Source organism: Hibiscus syriacus, unplaced genomic scaffold, assembly GCF_006381635.1.
Source record: "Hibiscus syriacus cultivar Baekdansim isolate YM2019G1 unplaced genomic scaffold, ASM638163v2 tig00111851_pilon, whole genome shotgun sequence".
Classification (NCBI taxonomy): domain Eukaryota; kingdom Viridiplantae; phylum Streptophyta; class Magnoliopsida; order Malvales; family Malvaceae; genus Hibiscus; species Hibiscus syriacus.
Genome location: NW_024063203.1, coordinates 490,240 through 512,816, shown reverse-complemented (window position 1 = coordinate 512,816; position 22,577 = coordinate 490,240). Strand labels below are relative to the sequence as shown.

The 22,577-nt window shown below is 31.8% G+C and overlaps 1 protein-coding gene and 2 pseudogenes across 2 annotated transcripts; 2 read left to right on the top strand and 1 right to left on the bottom strand.

Moving 5' to 3' along the window:
• Positions 1-2,454: 2,454 nt before the first annotated feature.
• Positions 2,455-3,826, bottom strand: LOC120172456 (annotated as a pseudogene).
• Positions 3,827-12,594: 8,768 nt separating this feature from the next.
• LOC120172433 lies at positions 12,595-13,950 on the top strand (annotated as a pseudogene).
• A 4,552-nt stretch (positions 13,951-18,502) lies between these two features.
• LOC120172487 (autophagy-related protein 8f-like) lies at positions 18,503-20,599 on the top strand. 2 transcript variants are annotated; one of them, XM_039179940.1, is made up of 6 exons: positions 18,503-18,619; positions 18,796-18,848; positions 18,946-19,001; positions 19,785-19,858; positions 19,975-20,093; positions 20,336-20,599. In XM_039179940.1, exons 2-6 carry the CDS (start codon positions 18,812-18,814, stop codon positions 20,422-20,424), a joined length of 375 nt encoding a protein of 124 aa, XP_039035871.1. In that variant the 5' UTR covers positions 18,503-18,619; positions 18,796-18,811; the 3' UTR covers positions 20,425-20,599. The 2 variants fall into 2 exon arrangements, 1 of the variants encoding a protein (XP_039035871.1); XR_005520971.1 differs by lacking the exon at positions 18,503-18,619 and having other exon boundaries at positions 18,791-18,848; positions 19,785-19,836.
• Positions 20,600-22,577: the final 1,978 nt, after the last annotated feature.

Sequence of the window (22,577 nt, the reverse complement as noted above, 5' to 3'; positions counted from 1 at the left end):
TTTAAGTGCAATAATTTTTATAATTTTACCCATTCTTTTATAAGGAATTATTGTTATTTTCGAGATTTTAAGTTTGAATATTTTGAACATCAGGAATATTAAAGGGGTGAGTAATATAAAATAAATAAGAGTTATCTTAAAAGTTAAAACAAATAATATCTCTTATTTACCCAAACTAATAAATATATTTTATTTTATACGATTTATGCTTATTTTTCATTACTAATATTCTCTTATTTACTCACTACTAGTTTACCAAACCCAAAAAGAACAAAAAGAGCCAAAAACCTTCAACATAGATAAATGGCTTAACTTCAGCTGGATTCCATACCAAATTTTATTCTCGTATTGCAATGAACATCAGGATTATTACCATCGACTCCTTCACAAAAAGAGCCAAAATTTGTTGAGAATCTCTTTTTCCCAAATATGTGCTCTTTTCTTGAAACCAAAATGGGATACTCACTACTAGTTTACCAAACCCAAAAAACAAAAGAGCCAAAACCTTCAACATAGATAAATGGCTTAACTTCAGCTAGATTCCATACCCAAATTTATTCTCGTATTGCAATGAACATCAGGATTATTACCATCGACTACTTCACAAAAAGAGCCAAATTTGTTGAGAATCTCTTTTTCCCAAATATGTGCTCTTTTCTTGAAACCAAATTGGGATCAATAAGTGCAGGCCTGCAACCAGTTCTCCTACAAGCTTCACTCTTTAGATTACCGACAAGTAAAACAACTTGTTCATTACAAACAATTGCAACACTGGTCGGCTATCTTCGTTCGAAAAACGGACATGAAAACGCTCTCGTCGGAATGATAGGGTTGTGAGAGATAATGTAGGTTGGGAGATTTGAGTTTGGGGTTTATTATTATTTATAACGAAGAATTAGATTGAGAGAAAGGAATTGTGAAAAGAAAATCTGGGTTTGAAAAGAATCAAAAAATTTGGGTTTGAAAGGAATCGAAAAAAGAAGAAGAAAAAGAGAGAGTTAACAGGAGGTTAACTGTCACGTCAGATAAAATTAATAAGAGCTAATGTCAGGGATATAAATGAAAATTCTCTAAAAGTTTGGTGATGGTAATGCAATTTTCAAAAGTTAAGTGACCAAAATCCAAGTTCCCTAAAAGTTTGAGGATATTTTATAGTTTACCTTAATAAAAACGAGTCTACAAATTCCACCCCAACGCATTACATACATTAATTTCTTTTGTGCAAGACAAAGTACGACATCTTTTGCAACTTGCCAAACCTTATTTTATTCTTTCTTTTATGAACCTATGTGTTTCATCACGTGCTTGCAAACTCGCCTTGTCTCCCTCATCTACCTAATATCTTTAAAGTAATAAATGTGAATAAAAATATAATCGATAAAGGTTAATTATTAATTAATCTAATATAATAAAATATTTAATCTCTTAAAGTTATCTCCCTTGACTATGTAGTATCCTACTTGGATTAATTGATTAATAAGTCGGATACAAATGATTAATTTAAAAAATTGATTTTTTATTTTATAAGTCAAATAAATTAATTTTTAAAAATTAATTTTATAATATTCGATTCAATTTAATAAATCAATGATGAATATAAAGTAGTAATTATTCAAAAATTTATGAATTAATTTGACAATAGACAACTCAACCGTCACTGACATACAATGTGCTCGAATCCAAGACTTTTATAGATGATAATCATCATTTTAATCATTAAAATAATAACATGATTGGTGTAGATATTAATAATTATATTAAAGAAACACATACTAATAAATAATGTAGCCTACTTGTGAATATCCAAGGCATATGCCCAATTAAGATGTAACTGAGGTGACAAAGATTTTTTTTCTTTTCTTTGTGTGTGTTATTATATGTTTTATGATACGAAGAGATTATATAATGTTTATCTTAATTCCAATTAATTATAGGTTATAAGGGTTGATTCATGTGGTAAAGAAGTTTGATATTTCTTAAGTAAAATTTCGAGTTCGAATTATTGTATATACAAAAAATTATTGTCGAAAAATTTATCTATCAAAAACTAATGTACGATATACGTCGGTCTAGATTAGTTAATGCAAAACTTGTCGGAAGATATTTTGAGTTCGAGTATTTCGAACATCAGAAATATTAAATGTGTGCATTTAATATAATATGACTAAGAGTTATCTTAAAACAAATAATATTCTTTATTTACCCAAACTAATAAATATAGTTTATTTTATACGATTTATTCTTATTTATCATTACTAATATTTATGTTCTTTAACAATATTATAACAAACAACGTCGAATTTAAATTTTGTGAAATAAATAATATTTAAAATTCGACATAATCTAAAATTATATTTTGTAAATATAGATTAGTTAATCCAAAAAGTAATACACTTTAATGTAGATTAATTAATACACTTAACGTCACTTCTCCACGTCATTACACATACGAAATTCAGTGTAATAACACAATACCACCTTTAATACTTCTATAATAACAACAATAAACCCCAAACTAAAAATTCCATTACAATTTGATCCCCCATCCACATTATATTTAAAAAACCAAATCTTAATTATAACTATATTATTCTCGCACACCCATAATAAGCAAAAAAGATTATTAACATGTCTTGAGTGGATTACCGCAAAGACAATCGTTTGCCGTCGAACGAGAACCTTCAAGGTGGTCGAACGGCGTTCCGACCGGGATCTCGCCGCAAAGATGATTATGGCTCAGATCCAAATGCCCGACGTATTTCGCCGACGATAAAGATTTCGGAACTGGACCTTTCAGGTTATTGAACGATAAATCAAGCACCATGTAGTACGATTTCGGGCCGAAAACGTCCGGTATGTTCCCTTCCAGGGAGTTCCGGCTCAAGTTCAGGATACCCACACCGGCGTTTCCCATCACCGTCGATGGTATTTCGCCGAAAAATTTGTTGTTGTCCAAGTTCAACGTTGCGAGCACCTTCATTTTTCCCAACTGAGGTGGAATTTGACCCTGCAGCCTGTTCATGGATAAATCAAGGTCGGCTAACCTGTACATGTAGCCGATGGAGGTTGGGATAGTTCCGGTGAGTTGGTTTCGACTCATTAACGCGCGACTCACCATTTTAAGGTTACCGAAGTTGGCCGGAATCTCGCCGATGAGGAGATTGTTGCTTAAATCGAGGTGTTTTAAGCTCGAGAGTTGAACAATGGAGGCTGGGATTTCACCGGTTAGCTTATTATCAGCTAAGTTTAAAACAGTGAGCTTTTGGATTCCCAATCTGTTCTGGGATTTTCCCCGTCAGCGAATTGCCGATGAGATCGAAGACCCTTAAGTTCGACAACGCCGCCACGCACGACGGGATCTCGCCGGCGATGCCTTTCCAGTCGGCTATGATTAACGTGGTGAGCTTGTCGAGCTGGCAAATAGAAGGGTGTATCGAACCGGTCATGTAGCCGGAAGGGGAGTGGCCGGGTTTCTGGAGAATGGGATCCTCCGACTCGCCGCGGAGGGAGACGTCGGTAACTCGGTGAGTCGTGGGGTCGCAGCTGATGCCGTACCAGTTGGAGCAACAGTCAGTGCCTTGCCATGAATCGAAGATGCCTAAGTATGGTTCTTTTAGGGACGAACTTAAACTCAGCAATGCTTCTCGGTCGGACAGTGGGCAGGCATTGACGGCGCCGGAAAAAATGGCTAAAAAACAACGGCAAAGCGACGGCGGTGAAGGATAACACTCCCATCGGATCCTTTTTTGGGTGAATAAATGTGTGAATTGAATGGAAATGTGGGTCTGTTTTGGGATCTGAAACGAAAATGGAAGTGAGAGAGAGAGTGAAGAAGGACGTACGAAAATGGAGTTATTAGGAGAGGCAGCTTTATACAAGATTTGGATTTGGTCTGTTGGGAGTGTAAATAAATAATATTCATTTCATTTGTTTTTATTATTTTATTAAAACTAAAATAAGTGTCTAAACAAAATATTTTTTTTTCTGAATATGTGTATAAATTATTTTTAACTCATCTCGATGTTTAATATTATAAATGTTATCATTTTAGGTACCCGAATTGTAAATGATCTTAATTTTTCACGTTAACGTGAAGAACATAAAAAATTGAAATTACCTCCAAACTTTGAAAACTTTTATTTTAACCCTTAAATTCACGTCAGCAACTGCCTTTTGCTATCGGCAAAACTTCACCTGACCTCTCCTCCCCCGACTACCAAAACTCTGATGAAATCGTGATAGATCGACGGGGAATCGACTTTTTATACCCCGTGAACCTTAGGAAGGAAATCACAATCTCATGTGATTTCGACGACCAATTGGCAGTAATTACGATGTCGTACTACTAGGAGGATGACAAAGATCATGTCGATGGTGGTGGCGGGTTAATGTTTGAATTTGGAGATTTTAAGGATTTTAGGGTTTTAATAATTTAAGAGAAATTATTTTTTTTTATAAATATAATAGTATTTTTATTTTTTTAAATAAATTTCAAAATCACTTGATTGTGACACCTGTCACTTAACAGAGAAAATTAACGTCGTTAACGACCCGGAAATTTAAAATGGTAACGTTTGTAAACGGCAGACACCGAGACAAGTAAAAATAATAATTTAAGTACCTATTCGAAAAATTGGTATAAATTATACAGTTATTTTGGTAGTAACCATTTTATTAATTATTGTTCATACTTTAATAAATATTGGTTATGAATGGGTGGGGTCCAACTCAAAATTTTGGAGGTTAATTTGACCCTGACCCAATATTATTTTAGAATTAATACACATTAGTATTAAGATTATCATTTTTATTTATTTGGTCACCTAACTATTTTTTAAATTATATCTAATGTTAATTTAATTTTATTTTGGTCATATTCTGTTAAAAGTTAATAGTAATATTGATGTGTCACTATAAGATAATGCTATGTTATTATAAAAAATGTCATATTAACAGCTCTATTAAATTTTTAATATAGTGACTAGTGACTAAATGTAACCAAAGTTTAAGATACTAAACATGTAAGTTAACCATAATTTTAATGTAATATTATTCAATTTGATTTTGACTCGATATAATGAAATTATAAATCGACTCTAATTTGATTTTAATTTTTTTTACAAAGAATTTTGATTCATTTTGTCATTACCTCGAAGAATTTAATAAAAATACTAAATAGCATATCGGAGCAAGGTGAGTCTCACCTAAACCTACCTTAACAAGTTTAGGGTCAAGTACGTGTTTAATACCCAAAGTATCGATTTTGTTTGTTTTAGTATCGGAACAGGTGAGTCTCACCTAAACCTACCTTAAATATTAATACAATAAACTCATGATTTCATTGAGGGAAAGAGACTTATTAAATTTTTAAACTCACAAATTAAGGGAGTGGTGGCTTATTTGAATTACAATTAAATCTCCGGGGTTCGACTTCACTATTGAATATGAACCATAAAAGTCACATGCATTCATGGGGGAATGGGACCAATCAATTGGTCCGTGTTTTAAAATTCAATGGGTAAACCATGTATTTAGTACTTAAACTATTAGTTTTGACTTGTTTTAGTATCTAAACTTTTAATTTTTTTAAATCATACCTAAAGGTTAGTTTTTATTTCATTTTAGTACCCTCGTTAAAAACTTAAAGTGAAGTTTTGATTTTTTTTAAGTTTAGGTACTAAAACGGACCAAAATTGACAGTTTAGGTACTAAGCACTTCAAGTTTTTAACGGTAGAGTACTAAAATGAAATAAAAATTAAATGATAGGTATGATTTTGAAAATATTAAAAGTTTAGGTATTAAATCATATCAAAACTGATAGTTTAAGTACTCAACATATAGTTTACTCAAATTCAATTTATGATTTTAATTCTTTTGAGGGACCGTTGCCTTTTCTTGTTTTTACAATTTCATCCATTTTCATTGGTTTAATGATCAATATAAAAGATTACAAGTATTAAAAGGAAAAAGAAGTCACACAGACATCATGAAGAATATTAATTTTGGAGAAGCATGATCTTTGTAGCATCAATTCACCGTGATTAATCTCACCACTAATTATGTATTAATCTTGTTCTCCAAGATTGAAGTTATTTAGTATTAACATATTGTTTTAAATACTTTCAACTATTCGATAATAAACGCTCAATCTCTTTGCTGCAGTTGCTTGTGCTCGAACCTGTGACCTCTAGGAACAATAACGATTCCTTTAACCACTAAGGTAAGTTGATTCACGTCAATTATTAATTTATTAATAACAAAACATAAATGAATTTATAAAAGCTGATACAATTTGAAAACATCATAAAATGAAAATCCATAACTAGATTAATGGGTTGAAATGCCCTTTCTTTTAAGATTTTTTTGGTTGTCCAACCGAGTCTCCCAACAAAGATTTTCTGCATGCACAAAGACTCGAACTCGAAACTTTGTTTAAGCGATATCAAACTGCTTACCACTTCAACCAACTCCAGTTGTTGCTCTTTCTTTTAATAGATTTACGACAATTTATTCTATTTTCGATTATGTATTATCGATCGGATCATCAGCTCTTAATTTAATCAATTTAATATGCCAATTTAATCCGATTTTAACAAGAATGTGTTGTATTCTGTTTGTTCCTAAAGTAATGTTATAAAAATCAGAGACTTAACGACATAATCGATCATTTTTGTTTTTATTTTATCTACTTTTTCTTGTTAATTTCAAAAAAGCATAATATATAGTCATTTTTATTTTTATTTAATTAAAATATGATCATTTTTATTTTTATTTAATTAAGATGTGATTACCGCATATTAATTATTCTCAATTTATTCATAATTTTTAATAACCATAATTGGGAGTGTTAAATGGTTGCTATCCCACATCGGTTAAATCCCAGATTACGTGTACTATTTGTATTCAAGTTAGGTTTCTTCACCATTTTATTAACAGATTTTAGGTTTGATGTTAACGTGCTATTAAATTTTATATGATTAAATATATTAGAAATATATTATTAAATTTTATTAAATTATTATAAAATAATATTATATTATTATAAAATGACCATTAAATTTATCTATAAGTTACGTTTAGATGACTAAATTTTATCAAATTATTATAAAATTATATTAAATTATTATAAAATTATATTGAATTATTATAAAATTTATCTATTTTACAATTATATTTTTTGTTTACAAAGTGTTGGGTTCGATGAAGATCATCTGATCAACCGAAAATGTACTAAGAGGAGGTGAATTGATAATTTAAAATTTAGGGAGTAAGGAATACAAAGATAGGGAAATTTGCACAATGATTTATAGTGGTTCGACTTATCAATCAAGTCTACATCACTACCTAAGCTCCTCACTTAGGATTTTCCAACAAATCCAATAATTTGTTCTTTTTTTTTCCAAGGATAAATAGATAACCTTTACAAACTCCCTAACTTTTCAAAGGCTTAGCTAGAACCAAAACCCCTTTACAAAGGAAAATAATTGTAAACAAACAAAATCTAAAAAGGTAGGTGTTTACAAATTAAAGCTCACAAAAACACAAATATTTACAAGAGAGAGAAATAAAGAATGAAAAGCTTTTCTATTGTGTTTAATTGCTTGGATAAGCATTGTGTAACCTTCTTCGAGTGTCTTGAACTTATTTTTATATGTTGGAATAAGTTACTAGTTGTTTATAGCCGTTTGGGAAGGTTTGAAGCCATTAGAAGACTTTCTGTACATAAAGTTTCGAAACTCTTCGAAAGTTTTAAAACTCTTTGGAAGAGCCGTTGGAAAAATATGATCGTTGAGTCAAAGTATCGAAACTTTGGGGAAAGTTTCGAAACTCTTGTAGAAGTTTCGAAACTTCTGTCAAAGTTTGTTTAAAAATATTTTTTGACATTTTGAGAAATACAAGACTTTGAAAAACATTCTAAAGTATTTGAAAGATATTTTAAATATAATTTGAACTTAAAAGACTCATTTTAAAGTTTTGATAAAGTTTAGAAACATTGAACACATATCTTTCAAAATTAGTTGGGCTTTGAATTATTTTTGAAAACTTTGAATAAATTCAATTTAATCCAACAAATATTTTGCCCTTATTTGTTATATCAAAATAAAAGTTATTCAATCTCTGCCTTTTTGATATAACAAAACCTTTGAAAATATTTTGTTGGGGCAAAAGCTCCCCTTAATAAAACATTTAATGAAAAAAACAATGTTTTAGAAAATATTAAAGCTCCCCTTTTTCATTCATGAAATTAAAATTTTCAAACCTATATTTATATCCTTTTTGTTATATAAAAAATAATTCAAACTTTTAAGGTACAAAATAACAATGGAGAGTAAGTAGTAATTTTAACATTAAAATCATTTTAAAAATCAAAAGTTTCCCCTCAATAAATGTATTCCAAACAAAAATTTGATATTAAAAGCTTAACACTAAAAAGACATTGAATTTCAACAAAGATGAACAAACATGTTAGTAACACATGAAATTCAATATATCCAAATCTAATATACTTTATGCAATACCAATTGTCGTATTTAAGTGCATGTGCATAAAGATATCCAAAAATGTTATGTAATACCAAACGTTTTCTATGTTACACTTTCATATTTAAAAAAAACTGTGTCGCGTTTTTATTTTTTAAAAATAAAATGTTTTTAAAAAAAATCTAAATGTGACACATACCACTTAACATGTTTTGAGATATAAACTAGAAATTTGAAAATGACTATAAATCTGGGAGAAAATAATTTATCAATAGATCTTAGTAATTAAAGAATGTAATATTTTTCTTTAAAGATTTTGGGACCGAACAATAACATTTATATGATGTGTGCATATTATTAATAATTAGAAAAATTCTAGATAAATATTATAGTATAATTATCCTAGACTATTATGAACTATTCAAAAGAAATGAGGTATAGCAGAAATTTAGAAGCAAACTTGGCTGGTTCTGAGTTTTAAGATCGGACCTGAAATTGAAGATGGAATTTTGGGTTGGGGGGGGGGGTGGCCATGGAACCACTGGCGAGACTGGTCCAACCTCCGACAGCCACCGTGGAGGGGTCCCTTTACAAAACTCGGAGCTGATGAGAAAACATGGGAGGGTTTGTCCCTATTAGGACATCATATCATACTCAAACTCCTCACATGCATTTACTATTTGCCAATGTCATTATCAAACTATGCCCTACCACTACACCCGTACAAATCAATCATTGATTCATTGATTTTTCTTTATTTCTCTTGATATGTATGTAAAAGATAATTATTTTATATACCCACAATTAAACAAATTTTTCCTAAACCGTTTTAAAAGTGAGATAACATATTCTTTTAGGGTAAATTACACAAATGATCCTCCATTTATAGGGTAATATTTTGATGAGTCATCTTACTATTAAAAATTATAAAATGACCCTCTAACTATAAGATGTTGCTTTGTTGAGTCCTCCAACTATTAGAAGTTACATAATGGTCACTAACTATTCATATATTCTAAACTCATTTTTTTTTGTTAAAAATTTGACGATAGTCTGAGCTTGATGTTAATATGTTGTTTTGGATATGAAAAACTGATCTCAAAATCTTAAACGATTAACATATCTCAATCAACATGTTAACATCTAGCTTAGAAGGTTGTTAATTTTTGAACGAAAAATTATGAGTTTGAAATTATGAATAGTTGGGTGATCATTTTGTAACTTTTAACAGTCGAGAGACTCAATAAAGTAACGTCCTATAGTAAGAGGATCATTTTGTAACTTTTAATAGTCAAAAGACTCAACAAAACAACATCCTATAATCAGTGACCATTTGTATACTTTACCTTTTTTTTACTAACTATCGATACTCGATTTATTGATTAATTAATATGGATGAAGTACTATAAAGTTTGTTATAAGGGTGATGTTCTAAATTCAATTTGACATATTCACAATGTTATGATCTATTGATTGACTAATCCGAATCAAATTTACAGAGTCTCACTATTAGAGCGATCCTCCCAACCCAGCTTAATCCATCAATCTTAATTTTGAATGGTACTGAGACAATTAACATATATGTGTTATTTTAGATATTAATACATACCTTAAACTGTGTTTAAATAGTTAAAAGTATAAATAAGAACATTTATCTTTGTTTTAATTATGTTGGTTTTTTTTTTTTTAAAATGATGTCAATCTTTACAAAAGTATCACTAATGGTCGGGTTACGTGGGTATTATTTGTGAATGTATTTGGTCGAATATTAGGAGGACTTATCTATTCAAGCATGCCACGGGCCAAGGTCAACCATGCCCAAATTTGAGTTATAATATGAATGATTTCGCCTAAGGAGTCGTGTGCTTTCGGCATGCAAAGAAGAGGATGCCAAAAGGATTGCAATGAATTTCCATGCTCCTATTGCATGTAGGGTACCCATGGAGAAACCCAAAGACCTTGACAAAAGGGTATTTGAATGCAAAGCATGCAAGAAAGTGTTCAATTCACATCAAGCATTGGGTGGACATAGGGCTAGCCATAAGAAAGTTAAGGGATGCTTCGCAGCCAGCAGGGACGGAGCCACTAAGGGCTTGGGAGGGGTCACAACCCCATCCAACCAAAAGTTTATTTTTTAATCTTTAATTTATATATAAAATTTAAATATTTATGGGATAATTATGAAATTGACCCCCAAATTTTAGAAAAGTTATAATTTACTCCCCTCAAGTTGAAATACTACTTCCGTCCTTGGCAACCAAGCTCGATCATTACAATAACACCGAACTCGACGATGAAGTCATTACACACAAAAAAAGCGACGTTCACTTCGATCAAAGAACTAACACTCCATTAGAGGCCTTGACATTAAAAAAGAAATCGAAAGTACACGAATGTTTCATCTATCATCGGGTATTTTCGTTGGGATAACCATTGGGAGGGCACAAAAGTTGTCACTGGGTCACTTCAAAAGCACCAGCCACTTCATCTTTGGCCAAACTTCATAAGTTTCAAGATCATCAAATGTAACACATTCATCAAAACCCGAAACTCATCGATCATAATCCAAACCAATCACTTGATCTTAATCTTCCTCTTCGAACTGATCTCGATCTCGTTCAACAGAACCATGTGAAGCCGTATTCGCAGCCATGGAAAATGATCGATCAAAAAAGGCAGTCATAATGACTGTAAGCAGAATGATTGTAGTAGTTCTTTGCAAAATGCAGATGATGAAGTTGAAAGTAAGGCGATGTTAGCAAAACCAAGTAAAAGGTATCAATGTTGTGAGTGATAGTTCTTAATCTCCATGGCAAATAAATTGTTATTATTCTCTGAGGACCCGGATTTAGATGTCAGGGGTGTGAGCGTTCAATGTCAAAAGATGAGAGTTATTTTTGAATATATATTATCTTGTAATTACCCAAATTAATAAAAAAAGTAATTAAATTGTAGTTATATATTCAAACATATTTTTTATGTCAAAGCAGATATCATGAATCATGTATTCACATTATGTTTATATATTATTATCTTAATAAGTTTAGGAATTCAAATTTGTTAATGGAAATATCTCAAATTAAACTGAGACTCAAATTAGATCGAGAGACGTTTTCATAATAGTTTTTATAATATTTAATTTTAATTAGTCAATTATATAGGGATGAACATTTTATTTGAACGAGACGAGTTTTGATTTGATTTATAGGATCATTTTTTCAATTTAATTTGATTTTTCAAAAAGAATTTGGATTGATTTGGATCGAAATTTTTGAAAGATAAAATCGAATTAGGTTAAGTTCGAATTAAAGTAAAACATGTACATTCCAATTATAATAATCTAGTTGACCTCTTTATGTTTAAGAATATTTAATATAATATCCTTTTTTATATTTTCAATTAAATCCTTATTTATCTAATAAAAAAATCTTATATATATTATGATTGGACAAATCGAGTCGAATACAAATTTTTATCTTGTAAAAATAATTCATCCTTAAATCTAAATCAAATCGAATCATAAATAAAAAAAATACTATGCTCGCATGGAATCCAAAATTTAATCTTACTTACCCAGGCTAAGATCATTCAAAATTATAAATTGAATACAGGTGAAAGTGTTATTATAGTTTCTTTTTCTTTTAAGGGTAAATTACAAATTTCATCACTAAACTTTAGTTTATTTCTTATTTCTTTCAATGAACTTTAAAACTTTTCAATTTCTTATTGAACTTAATACAACGATTTTTTAGTCGCTGAACTTTACCTTCTCTTCTATTTAGGCCATATGCAGTTAATAGTTAACGGCTTTAAAATTACTTTTTTTTTTTAATTTTTTTATCAAAACTCAATGTATTAAGTTCAGCGATAAAATTAAAAATATTTAAAGTATAGTAAATAAAATAGCAGAAAGGGTAAAATTAAGTTACTAAATTTGCAATGTACCCTTCTTTTAATTTTTGGAGACAAAAAAACACTATTCCATTCAACTCACATTTGAAGTTTCCAGAAACACACCAACTACTACCGCCTACAATTCAATATTTCGCAATCCGAAGAATAAAAATACAATTATACCCTTAATTCGAACTGCATGACGCTGTAAAATAGGCAAAAATGGGAATCAACCACAGTCAAGCCGAGACCAAGACAAACGTCACTGTCCCACGTTCTTCCTTTTCTCTCGAACACCGTTCATCAGAAACCTCGCCGGAACCTTCCGACTGATCCGTTCACGATGAGTACCGGCGAACTTCTCAGCATCGAGCCTCAAGAGCTCCAGTTCTCCTGTAAGCATCTTAGAAAGTTTTGCCTTGCTTTCCAGATCCATATCTTTCATCGTTCTAGGTTTGAGTTTCCGAGTTCGTTCAACTGTTTTCTAATTCTTAAACGTCTATTGTTCCTGAATTAGTTGAATTGAGAAAGCAGATCTCATCTTCCCTAAACTTGTCCAACAAGACCGATAGTTATGTGGCTTTTAAGGTGATTTTTGTTAATTCTCAAATTTATTTCGGATTTTGTTATAACATAACAAAATTGTGACTGTATATTGTGTCTATGCGTGTGTATTCATTTTTGCAGGTCAAAACTACAAATCCGAAGAAGTACTGTGTGAAGCCAAATACTGGAGTTGTGCCGCCTGGGTCTACTTGCAACATTACTGGTTTCTCTTGCACTAATTTGAACTTAGACATAAATATTTAGTTTATCAGGGTTGTTGTTGAATCTTAGAGGTTTATTTCATTTCCCCTTGTTGTGTTAATTTATTGCAATCCTTTGCTTTATTTTTACATTATAAGTGCTTGTTATCGTTGTAATTTATTGTGCCTATTTATTGAATTAGTTACAATGCAAGCTCAAAAGGAAGCACCTCCTGATATGCAATGCAAAGACAAGTTTTTACTTCAGAGTGTGGTGCTAGTCCTGGAGCTACAACAAAGGATATAACTCCGGAGATGGTATCTATAGAAACTCTTTTGAAGCTGATTTGAAAATTGGTTTTCTTGGGCTAATGTTTGCTTTTGAATGTGTTAGTTTAATAAGGAATCCGAGCATCTTGTTGAAGAGTGCAAGTTGAGAGTTGTTTACGCACCACCTCCTTGGCCACCTTCCCCTGTTCGAGAAGGATCTGAGGAAGGCTCTTCACCTAGGGCATCAATCTCTGACAATGGAAGCTTCAATGCTGCAGACCTTTCATCTGTGAGTCTTTCCTGGCTTTGCTTGACTTTGAATGGGTTTTTTTAGTGTGATCAATGCGTTCTTTTTCATATATCAATGAGTGATTTGGTGTTATGATTGAGCTTACAGGTGTCCAGAGTTCATGTTGACCAGCATAAACCTCAAGACAACTCATCCGATGTAACTTCTCTCTCTGTATCTCTTATACTTTTTTGCATTTCTAGTCTGGTTTTCAAATTTTATTGCCCCTTGAAAGGAATGATAGGTTCCATCTAAGCCATTGAAGTGACCATTCGTGATAGCAGTCTTTTGTAGTTGCTTATGGTCGACATTTTCATTTGCATAACTGGCATAATTTAGGATATGTGATTAGTCTTCCGAATTATAAGTTGAGGGATTCATTGATGATACAAGTAATGTTATGCATCTTTGGGTGGAAATATTATTGACTTTTTTGTCTATTTACTATATCGCCTGCCATCAAAGCAAGGCTGAAGTGACCTTACTGATTTTGTGTGTTAATTCACAGGTAGTTTGTCATCATATTTTAATATGGGGTTCTCTTATTTTCTCTTGGGAGGCATGTCTTCTTTACGTTCAACTCCATTTAGTTGCCACCTGCCAGAATCTTCTTGTGAAATTGTCATTTAGTCATTTTTCGTAAATGAAAATTACCTACATAGTAATGAGAATTCTCTATATTAAGCCTTGAAGAGGAGTTGAACCTCCACACTCTTTAGCATAACTGTATTTTCAGGCCATGCATACTTGGTGTGAAGAGAGCAATTTTAATATACCCGCTACGCTAAAGACACTCTTTTCTTGTTTAAACCCCCATGGAATTCATGTTGTTTGAACTTTTTCTGCCTTTTAATTAACTTCAATGTACAGTGAGTGGTTCCCTAGTAAGAAGTGAATTATTTTCCTGTCCTAGTGGTAATTAATCATAAATTCAGAAAAAATGCTTCTCGTTACATCCCAGGATTTGGGTATTGGAGCTAAGGCTGGATAAACAAACGCCAATGAATGCTAGCCTCCAGTTAAAGCTTGAAGTTTGTTCATTTAAGCTGGATGCCCCTTTTAAAATCGAACTATTAGTGTTGTCTTCTTAAATGCATTTGAATTTGATGTGAGAAAAATGTGATCTAACGCGACTAGCTTTAAATTGGGCATTATCAGCTTCTGAGATCATATATTCTATATATCTGATCATCACGTGGAGTTAATGCCTCTTGTACATGATGTGGTAATAATCTAATAGAAATATTTTAAAAGAATCATCATCTCTGGAGACTGAAGTCAAAGGGTGGCTAGCTAATAGTGGCAATGTTCCTTTTTCCTGTCACTGAAGCTGTTCTAAAAATCTGTAATTATCCAATAGGGAGGAAAATTAGTGTGTTAAAGAACATTAATGCTTTAAAGGTATTACTAGATAAGGTGCTGCAGTTTCTGTAAATTGCTTCATACTACATATTTGAAATTTGATCTGCAGGAACTCGTGAGACGTAATGGCAAGAGAATCAGAGTGGTTCCCTTCATGTACGTGTTTCTTGTCGGCTTGATTGGCATCATATTGGGATACTATTGAAAAGAACATGACTACGGCCGAGTTACACATTCTTTGTGTCTTCCATGCAATTTCCATGACAGGGAAGGTAAGTGGTAGTCTTCTGTCGAAATGTAGTATTACTTATTGTTGGTGAATACTGGGAAAAGGAAAAACATGTTCAATGTGTGGGAACGTGGAAAGAATCATTGTTTGTTCAACTGTATGACCGTGCATTGAGAGTAGAGCAGGATCTTTGATCTTTACGGATTTCATTATTGTTTGGCCAACTCATATATTTAGGGGAAACTAACTCTTTATTGCTGATGCTATGCTTAAACTTTAAGTGTTTTTTAATACTCATCGGGCTAACCTAAACTTCCAATTCTTAATTGAATTATTGGTTTGTTTTCAAAACTAAATAAAGGGAAAAGAAATAGAGTTCAAAACGCGAAGCATACGTAACTTATTCATGCAACCACACTTAAAAATTGACAGGATTGAGTCGATCTACAAAATTCATTGTTTATTCCCATTTTTTTTCCTTAAAAAGATGAACTTGACTTTAATATATATATATATATATATAATGCCAGTCTCTTTTATCACGTTACGTTACTTTTACAAGTTATTCAAAGTGTTTGTGCTATTAAATGGCCAGTTTTGGCATGTGATGTTATGGACCAGATGATGTTGCATATATGTTATATATATATATATATATATATATATATATGAATTGGGATTCAGCTAACGCAAAAAAAATTATATCAATTTATAGTTATTAGATTTAAATAAATAGTTTAGATTTAATTAAAATTTATAACCTATAAGTAAATTGTTTAGCTCGGTAAAAATAATATTTTTTTCTTTTTAGGATTAGAGTTTATGATCTAAGGTTTAAGCTTTAAGATCTAAGGTTTATGGTTTAGAGTTATGGTTTGAGGTTTGAAGCATATGTTTAATGATTTGAAAATATGAGATTTAGGGTTTGAAATTTAAGATTGAGGTAAAAAGGGATATTTTTATTGTGAGTTAAAAGATATTTATTTATGAGTTATAAATTTTAATTATTTATTTATTTAAATCTAATGGTAAATTAGTGTAAAGTTTATCAAATGACTACGTGAGTTGTTATTCTTAGAGGTTTCGTGTTCGAGTAGTGGTGGTTAAATAAATCGTTGTTTCTAGAGGTTACGGGTTCGAGCACCAACATCTATAACAGGGTGATTGAGTGTTTATTGTCAAATGATTGAGAGTATTTAAAATATATATTATTTTATAATTATATTAATTTAATAAAAAGAAAGTTATGCAGTGGTCGATGATTAATTATAATATTATAATACAATATTTATTAGTTTAAAAAATAATTTTATACGTCAATATTTTCTAGAATAGATAGTTAAAAATTTTTAATTGACATATTTCTTTTACTCTTAGGTTATGAATACAACAGTCGCACAATTTTCTTTCTTTTTCTTCTTAGATATTTTAAGAAAAGAAACAGTTTGTTTTCAATAAAACTTAAGTACAAGCTACCTTATTTAACTGAAAATGTAGAAGATAAACCTACTACATTCGCCTTGATGACTTGATAACGCACGCATAGCTTAATGGTACTTTTGTAAGACGTAACTAACATATGGATGGCGATTTCACCGAAATCCGATAGGTCAATCTGTTTCAATTGGGTTGGATTCTTTTATAAAAAATTGGATTCAGACCGGATCAAATTCTTTAAGGGATGTAATCGATCAGGTAAGGTTCAGATAAAAGGTGAAAAAAATTTCAACTCGAAAATATTAATATAACTTTCTTAAAAAATATTATTATTTAATTAAATCTTTAATTTGTATCGGGTCGGATATAAGATATAAAATTTTCGGGTTTGATTGAATTTGAATGGAGAATATGTATTTTCGGGTCAAGTATGATTAACCAAAAACCCGACCCTAACCCGACCAGTTGTTATCCCTACTAACAAATCACGTTTTTGTCTTATATGACGTCATATAATGAATTTTAGGTGTTAATTTTATAATTTTAAAATGAATATTATTTTCATAATCAAACTTGTTAAAAGCAATATTTCTTATAAAGATCAAATTAATCACTGTTTTTATTAATATTTAATTGTTTAAATACAATAAATTCTTAACCAAAATCGTATTCATATAATTCCATCTTAACTCAATCAAATATGAATTGAAGGAGAAATTAGGATATCGTTATACCTTCTGTATAGTTTACATTTTATTAATAATTAGTTTTATATATTTAAATTTTATAAAGTTATATTGGGTAAACTACATGTTTGGTAACTGAATTTACTCTATTTCATATTTACTCATCGTATCAATTTTCAATTTATTCACTTAACTTTATGTATTGATTTTTTTATCACTTTGCTATTAAATAATTACGACCTTATGACATGGCTATATTTTAATCAAACAACGTCGTTTTTGTCTAAAGTTTATTTTTTAAGGCATACAAAACGATGTTGTTTTGATGTAACTTACCATATTTAACGTCGTTTAATTATTTAACAACGGAGTGGCCAAAAAAATTTAATCTATAAAGTTTAGTGAGTAAATTGAAAAACTGAAAGTACGATGAGTGAAATAGAAGAGAAATAAGTTCAATTGTCATGTGCTATTTACCCATTTATATTACAAAACTCGATTTCGTTCTTCAACCAGATCAAACCTAATTCAGACCTAACACAAAAAGATAAGGTGGGCACACCGTAGAAGCCGGAAGCCCAAACCTAAGATCGTCTTTTTACTTTTATTTTATTTTAGGTTAAATTACAATTTAGGTAACTTAACTTTAATCTCTCCCCTATTTCACTAATTATTTTAAATATTTTTAATTTTCCACTGAACTTAATATATTCGATTTTTTTTTGTCACTCGGTCATTAAATAGTTAACGACGTTAAAATAAACAATTATATGGATGCAAAACAACGTCGTTTTGGTGAAAATTTTGTTTTTTTCAAAAGACATCATTTTTAACACCGTTAATTATTTAATGTAAGAGTGATCAATATAAGAAAGAGAGTAAAATTCAGTGATAAAAAATCCAATGTATTAAGTTCAGTGAAAAAATTGAAAACTTTAAAGTTTAGTGAGCTAAATAGGAGAGAGTAAAGCTCAGTGATGAACATTGTAATTTACCCTATATTTTATTTAATTAATGACAGAAACAGCTCAGCTGAGCTCAGCATGTCTCTATCGTAAGTCGATTGCTTCATCCATCTATTTAATTCAGTCTCTAAGTTTCCGTATTATTGTATACTCCTTTCATATCTCTGATTTATCCATTTTATTTTTTATTTTCACCTAAAAACCAAAATATTTGGAAAAAGACTAAAACTAATTTCTCATTTGGATTCCTCAATATCTGTAAGGATTAGTACGATGAAATTTTGAATTTTCCCGTGTTAATTTTGCTTTGATCGGACTCTTGATTTCGTTCTCCGATCGTTATTTGTAGTTTAATTTTTCTCTATCTTGATTTCGAATTTAAGTTATTGTTTTTCACGGTAAATGATTTAAAATTTTGTATCTGCTTGTTGTGCAGAGGTAACACGGGCACAATGGCTAAAAGCAGCTTTAAGATCGAGCATGACTTTGGTATGTTACTCATAATTTGTGTTTTAGTAGTAGTTCTTATTGGTTTAGCAATTTTTTTTTGTTTAACTTAGTTAATTTATGGGTTCTTGATATTCAGAGAAAAGACGTGCTGAGGCGGCGAGAATTAGGGCAAAATACCCTGATAGAATTCCAGTAAGAATTAATTATTACCCCTTTGTTAATTTTTCTTATGGTGTTGAAAGAATAATTTGATTGTTCTGTGCTTGTTTGTGCTTGGTTTACGTTGTGTTGTGTGAATTTTAACTTGTAAATTTTGGTTGTCAGGTATTGCTTATGTCCCCCTTTTTTTTCATGTCTGAATTTAAGGGTTTGGACTCTTAGGTCCGGCTTGCATTTGCTTATTGGGTAGTGTAATACTCCACCGTGTTGTAAAGTCGTGTGCCCAGGCGGCTTCTGGTGCAGTGTTTGCTGCATAAACATATGTAATGCGTCAATGTGGTTATATACTGTGATGTATGTTCATGAGATATGGCTAGACATGATTGCATGAATAATAGCGGATATCGTGTTACAACTTTTGGGTTTTTGCAAAACCGGTGCCTGTTCTAAGCTGACGAGAGGAAAACTTCTGCCGTTTAGGGTTGTGGCTAAAGTTGAACAGCTAATAGTGAGACATCTAACGATTTATTAAATTTTAATGAAGATTAAACATCTGCCTCAGATACCGTACGCCTCCCTTGAGAAAAGCCCCTTTAAGGAGGAACGATGAAAGCCTGAAACTCGGGCACTCGAAAGTTTAGAGTGCCAATGCCTTAATCCTGGAATGAATTGCTAATCGTTATATTAAAACCATATGTGGAGACTGCTTGAATTGGTTTACACATGTTTTGACTGTCTGCATGCATGATACAAAAGAAAAGCTTATACTCTGTGACCCCAAGCTTTCTTCTATTGATATTTGTGTATGTTTCTTAGGTGATCGTGGAGAAGATAAAGGGAAATGACATTCCCAACATCGACAGAAGAAGTGAGCAACAGTTTGATGCCAAGTGCTCGATATTGTATTATCTTCTATATTTATTTTCTTAAAAAAGGGCATATCCTTGTTATCATCGTATTATTACTTTTTATCAAGTGGTGGTAACATTGAATATACGATTTACAGATACTTGGTTCCAGCTGACTTGACAGTGGGTCAGTTTGTCTATGTTATTCGAAAGAGAATCAAACTGAGCGCTGAAAGGGCTATCTTTTTATTTGTGGACAATGTCCTCCCTCCAACTGGTATTTTCCTTTGCAAGTTCTTCCTTGGCTAAAATAATAAATGACACCCAAGTTTTAAAAGTTTATTAAAGAAAGCCCCTACATTTTTATTATACTCAAGTAAGCGCTTAGAATTTAATTTATATTTAAAAGAAGCCTTAACTCTAATCAATATAAAGTTTTAGAATTCCGGGGCATTTGTCGAAGTTTAGCCTTATCTCTTTCTATGGTAATCTGTCTAATTAGTTATTAGCAACCTGCAGGAGCGATTATGTCAACTATCTACGATGAAAAGAAGGACGAAGATGGTTTTCTTTATGTTACATACAGTGGTGAAAATACATTTGGTTAGTAACTTCATGCAATGACCTTAATGAATCTCATGTAATAAAGTCTCCTGCTTTAAATAATTGATAAGCATGGCATCAATGCAAAGTATAAACTTTATGTATTTACTTGTATAGTTCATTTGTACATAGCTTCTAGGCAGACTAAAAAGACCAATGAGTAATTTAAAATTCATTCAATTGTGTTCATTTATAGTTTTTTTATTCACTGATTTATCAGAGCTTCATGATGTGAAGTGTATCTCGTGGAGTTTAAGTACAGTGATACAATAAAATTGAGTTAGATCATCAAATGAATCCATTGAGAGAATTTACTCAAACATTTCTGGTTCTCTATGTAGGATTCTTCTTTTGCATGATTTGAATGCGATATTGGGTTAGAAAATATCCTAGAAATTCAGCTATAAATGACCAATACATGTCATATTCTGTACTCATCATGACAATTCTTGATTTCATTTCTCAAGACCTTCCATTCCATTCCGAATTATGACTTCTTTTGGCATCACTTTTCTTGTCATCATTTTGCTTATAGCTAAAAATATTTCTCTACCATGATTGCAATCATTGTAATCTAGGCTGTTCCAGTCTTAAATTGGTATCGAATGGTTTATATTCTGTATCGGGTAAAATTTCGGTTTGTTTTGGTGTGTTTCAGTCCACTTTGGCCAATACCGCCCTCTTAATTTGGTTTTCTTCTTTCATAATGTCAAGATTCAAACCCCTCTCTTAGATATAACATATGCCAAAGTAGTAGAGGGATGGTTATGGCTGATTTAGAGGCTTTGACCTCAGGTCTCAGTATTTATTTTCATGTTTACATATGACTTTGTGATAAAGTGTGCCTTGTCGAGATTAATCCTTTTTATTTCTTCATATGGTTGTAAATGCGTGTATTTCCCATACTTACAGTTTATATGTCAAATGTGAACATCAAATACAGGGGTGTTTGGTAAAGGAAGAAAAGAACCGGCAGCAGCGGTTCCTTTAAAAAATGGGACTTAATTAGAAATATTTTAAGAAATTAAACTTCAATGACAATTTTTAACATAGATTGATCTGGATTGAGCAAGGGTGTTCAAACAGTCGGTTCAACCACTGATAAAATCACTTCCCAAACTGATTTTTTTTCTTTAACCGTTAATTGAATCGGCGTTTTTAAATCATTGACTGGATCTTATAAAATTATGATTTTGGGATGTTGATGTTACGATTTTGAAGATATGGGTCCCGGTCTGAAGCAATTGCTCCTTTCCGAACAATCAAGCAACCCTACGGAACTGCGAAGCAGGGACCAAAACTCCAAATTCCGGAGATTGTGTGCTAAGCAGGGACAATAACCATTCCCGAGATTGTGTGCCAAGTAGGGACCAAAACTACAAGTTCCCGAGATTGTGTGCCAAGTAGGGACCAAAACTCCGAATTATCCGACTATAGAGTCCTCATTTTTAAGCAATTTGGAACGAAATGAAGTGCTGATTTCGTGGCGATAGTTGAGCATATCTTATTAGTGATTTGTTAGCATGGCTAATTCCGTAAGGGGACTCCAAAAGTTGGCCTTTTTATTTAGTCCCTTGGTCGAGATATTTCAATTTAAAACAGGAGTCGATTTTCCAATTGTATACAGGAAGTTGTTACCAATAGGTGTAACTTGCTGAGACAAACTAAGGTGAAAGTCAGGTTCACAGTGGCTCAAATACTGCACCGTCTAGAGATTTCTGTTATACCATTTCTTCTCTTTTCATAGAAAGGGTTTCAGAGCAAATATTATCTAGGTTCAAATCTCCAGGTGCAACCCTGAAGGGTCCGATGGGAATGTAGGTGAGCCACATCGACATTATGACTGTAATATGCTCGAACACCTCGAATTTTAAGTTCAAGAAGTAATCGTGTCTAGCTCGATCTTTTTTAAGCTTGAATGCAACTCAATGTGATGGACCCTTAGATCCAAGTAGGGATGGCAAACGGGTACAGTTTCGTGAATTTCGCACCGCATCCGCTCCAATTGGAGCGAGGATGGGTATAATTTTAGCGGGTAGTGGGCGGGTGTGGTTTTATAAAGTGGTACCCGTCATGGGTGGTGGGCGGGTAATGGGTTTGAGACATTACCCGCCCCGCATCCGCCCGTCCCGCATCCTCCCGCCTCGCATCCGCCCGC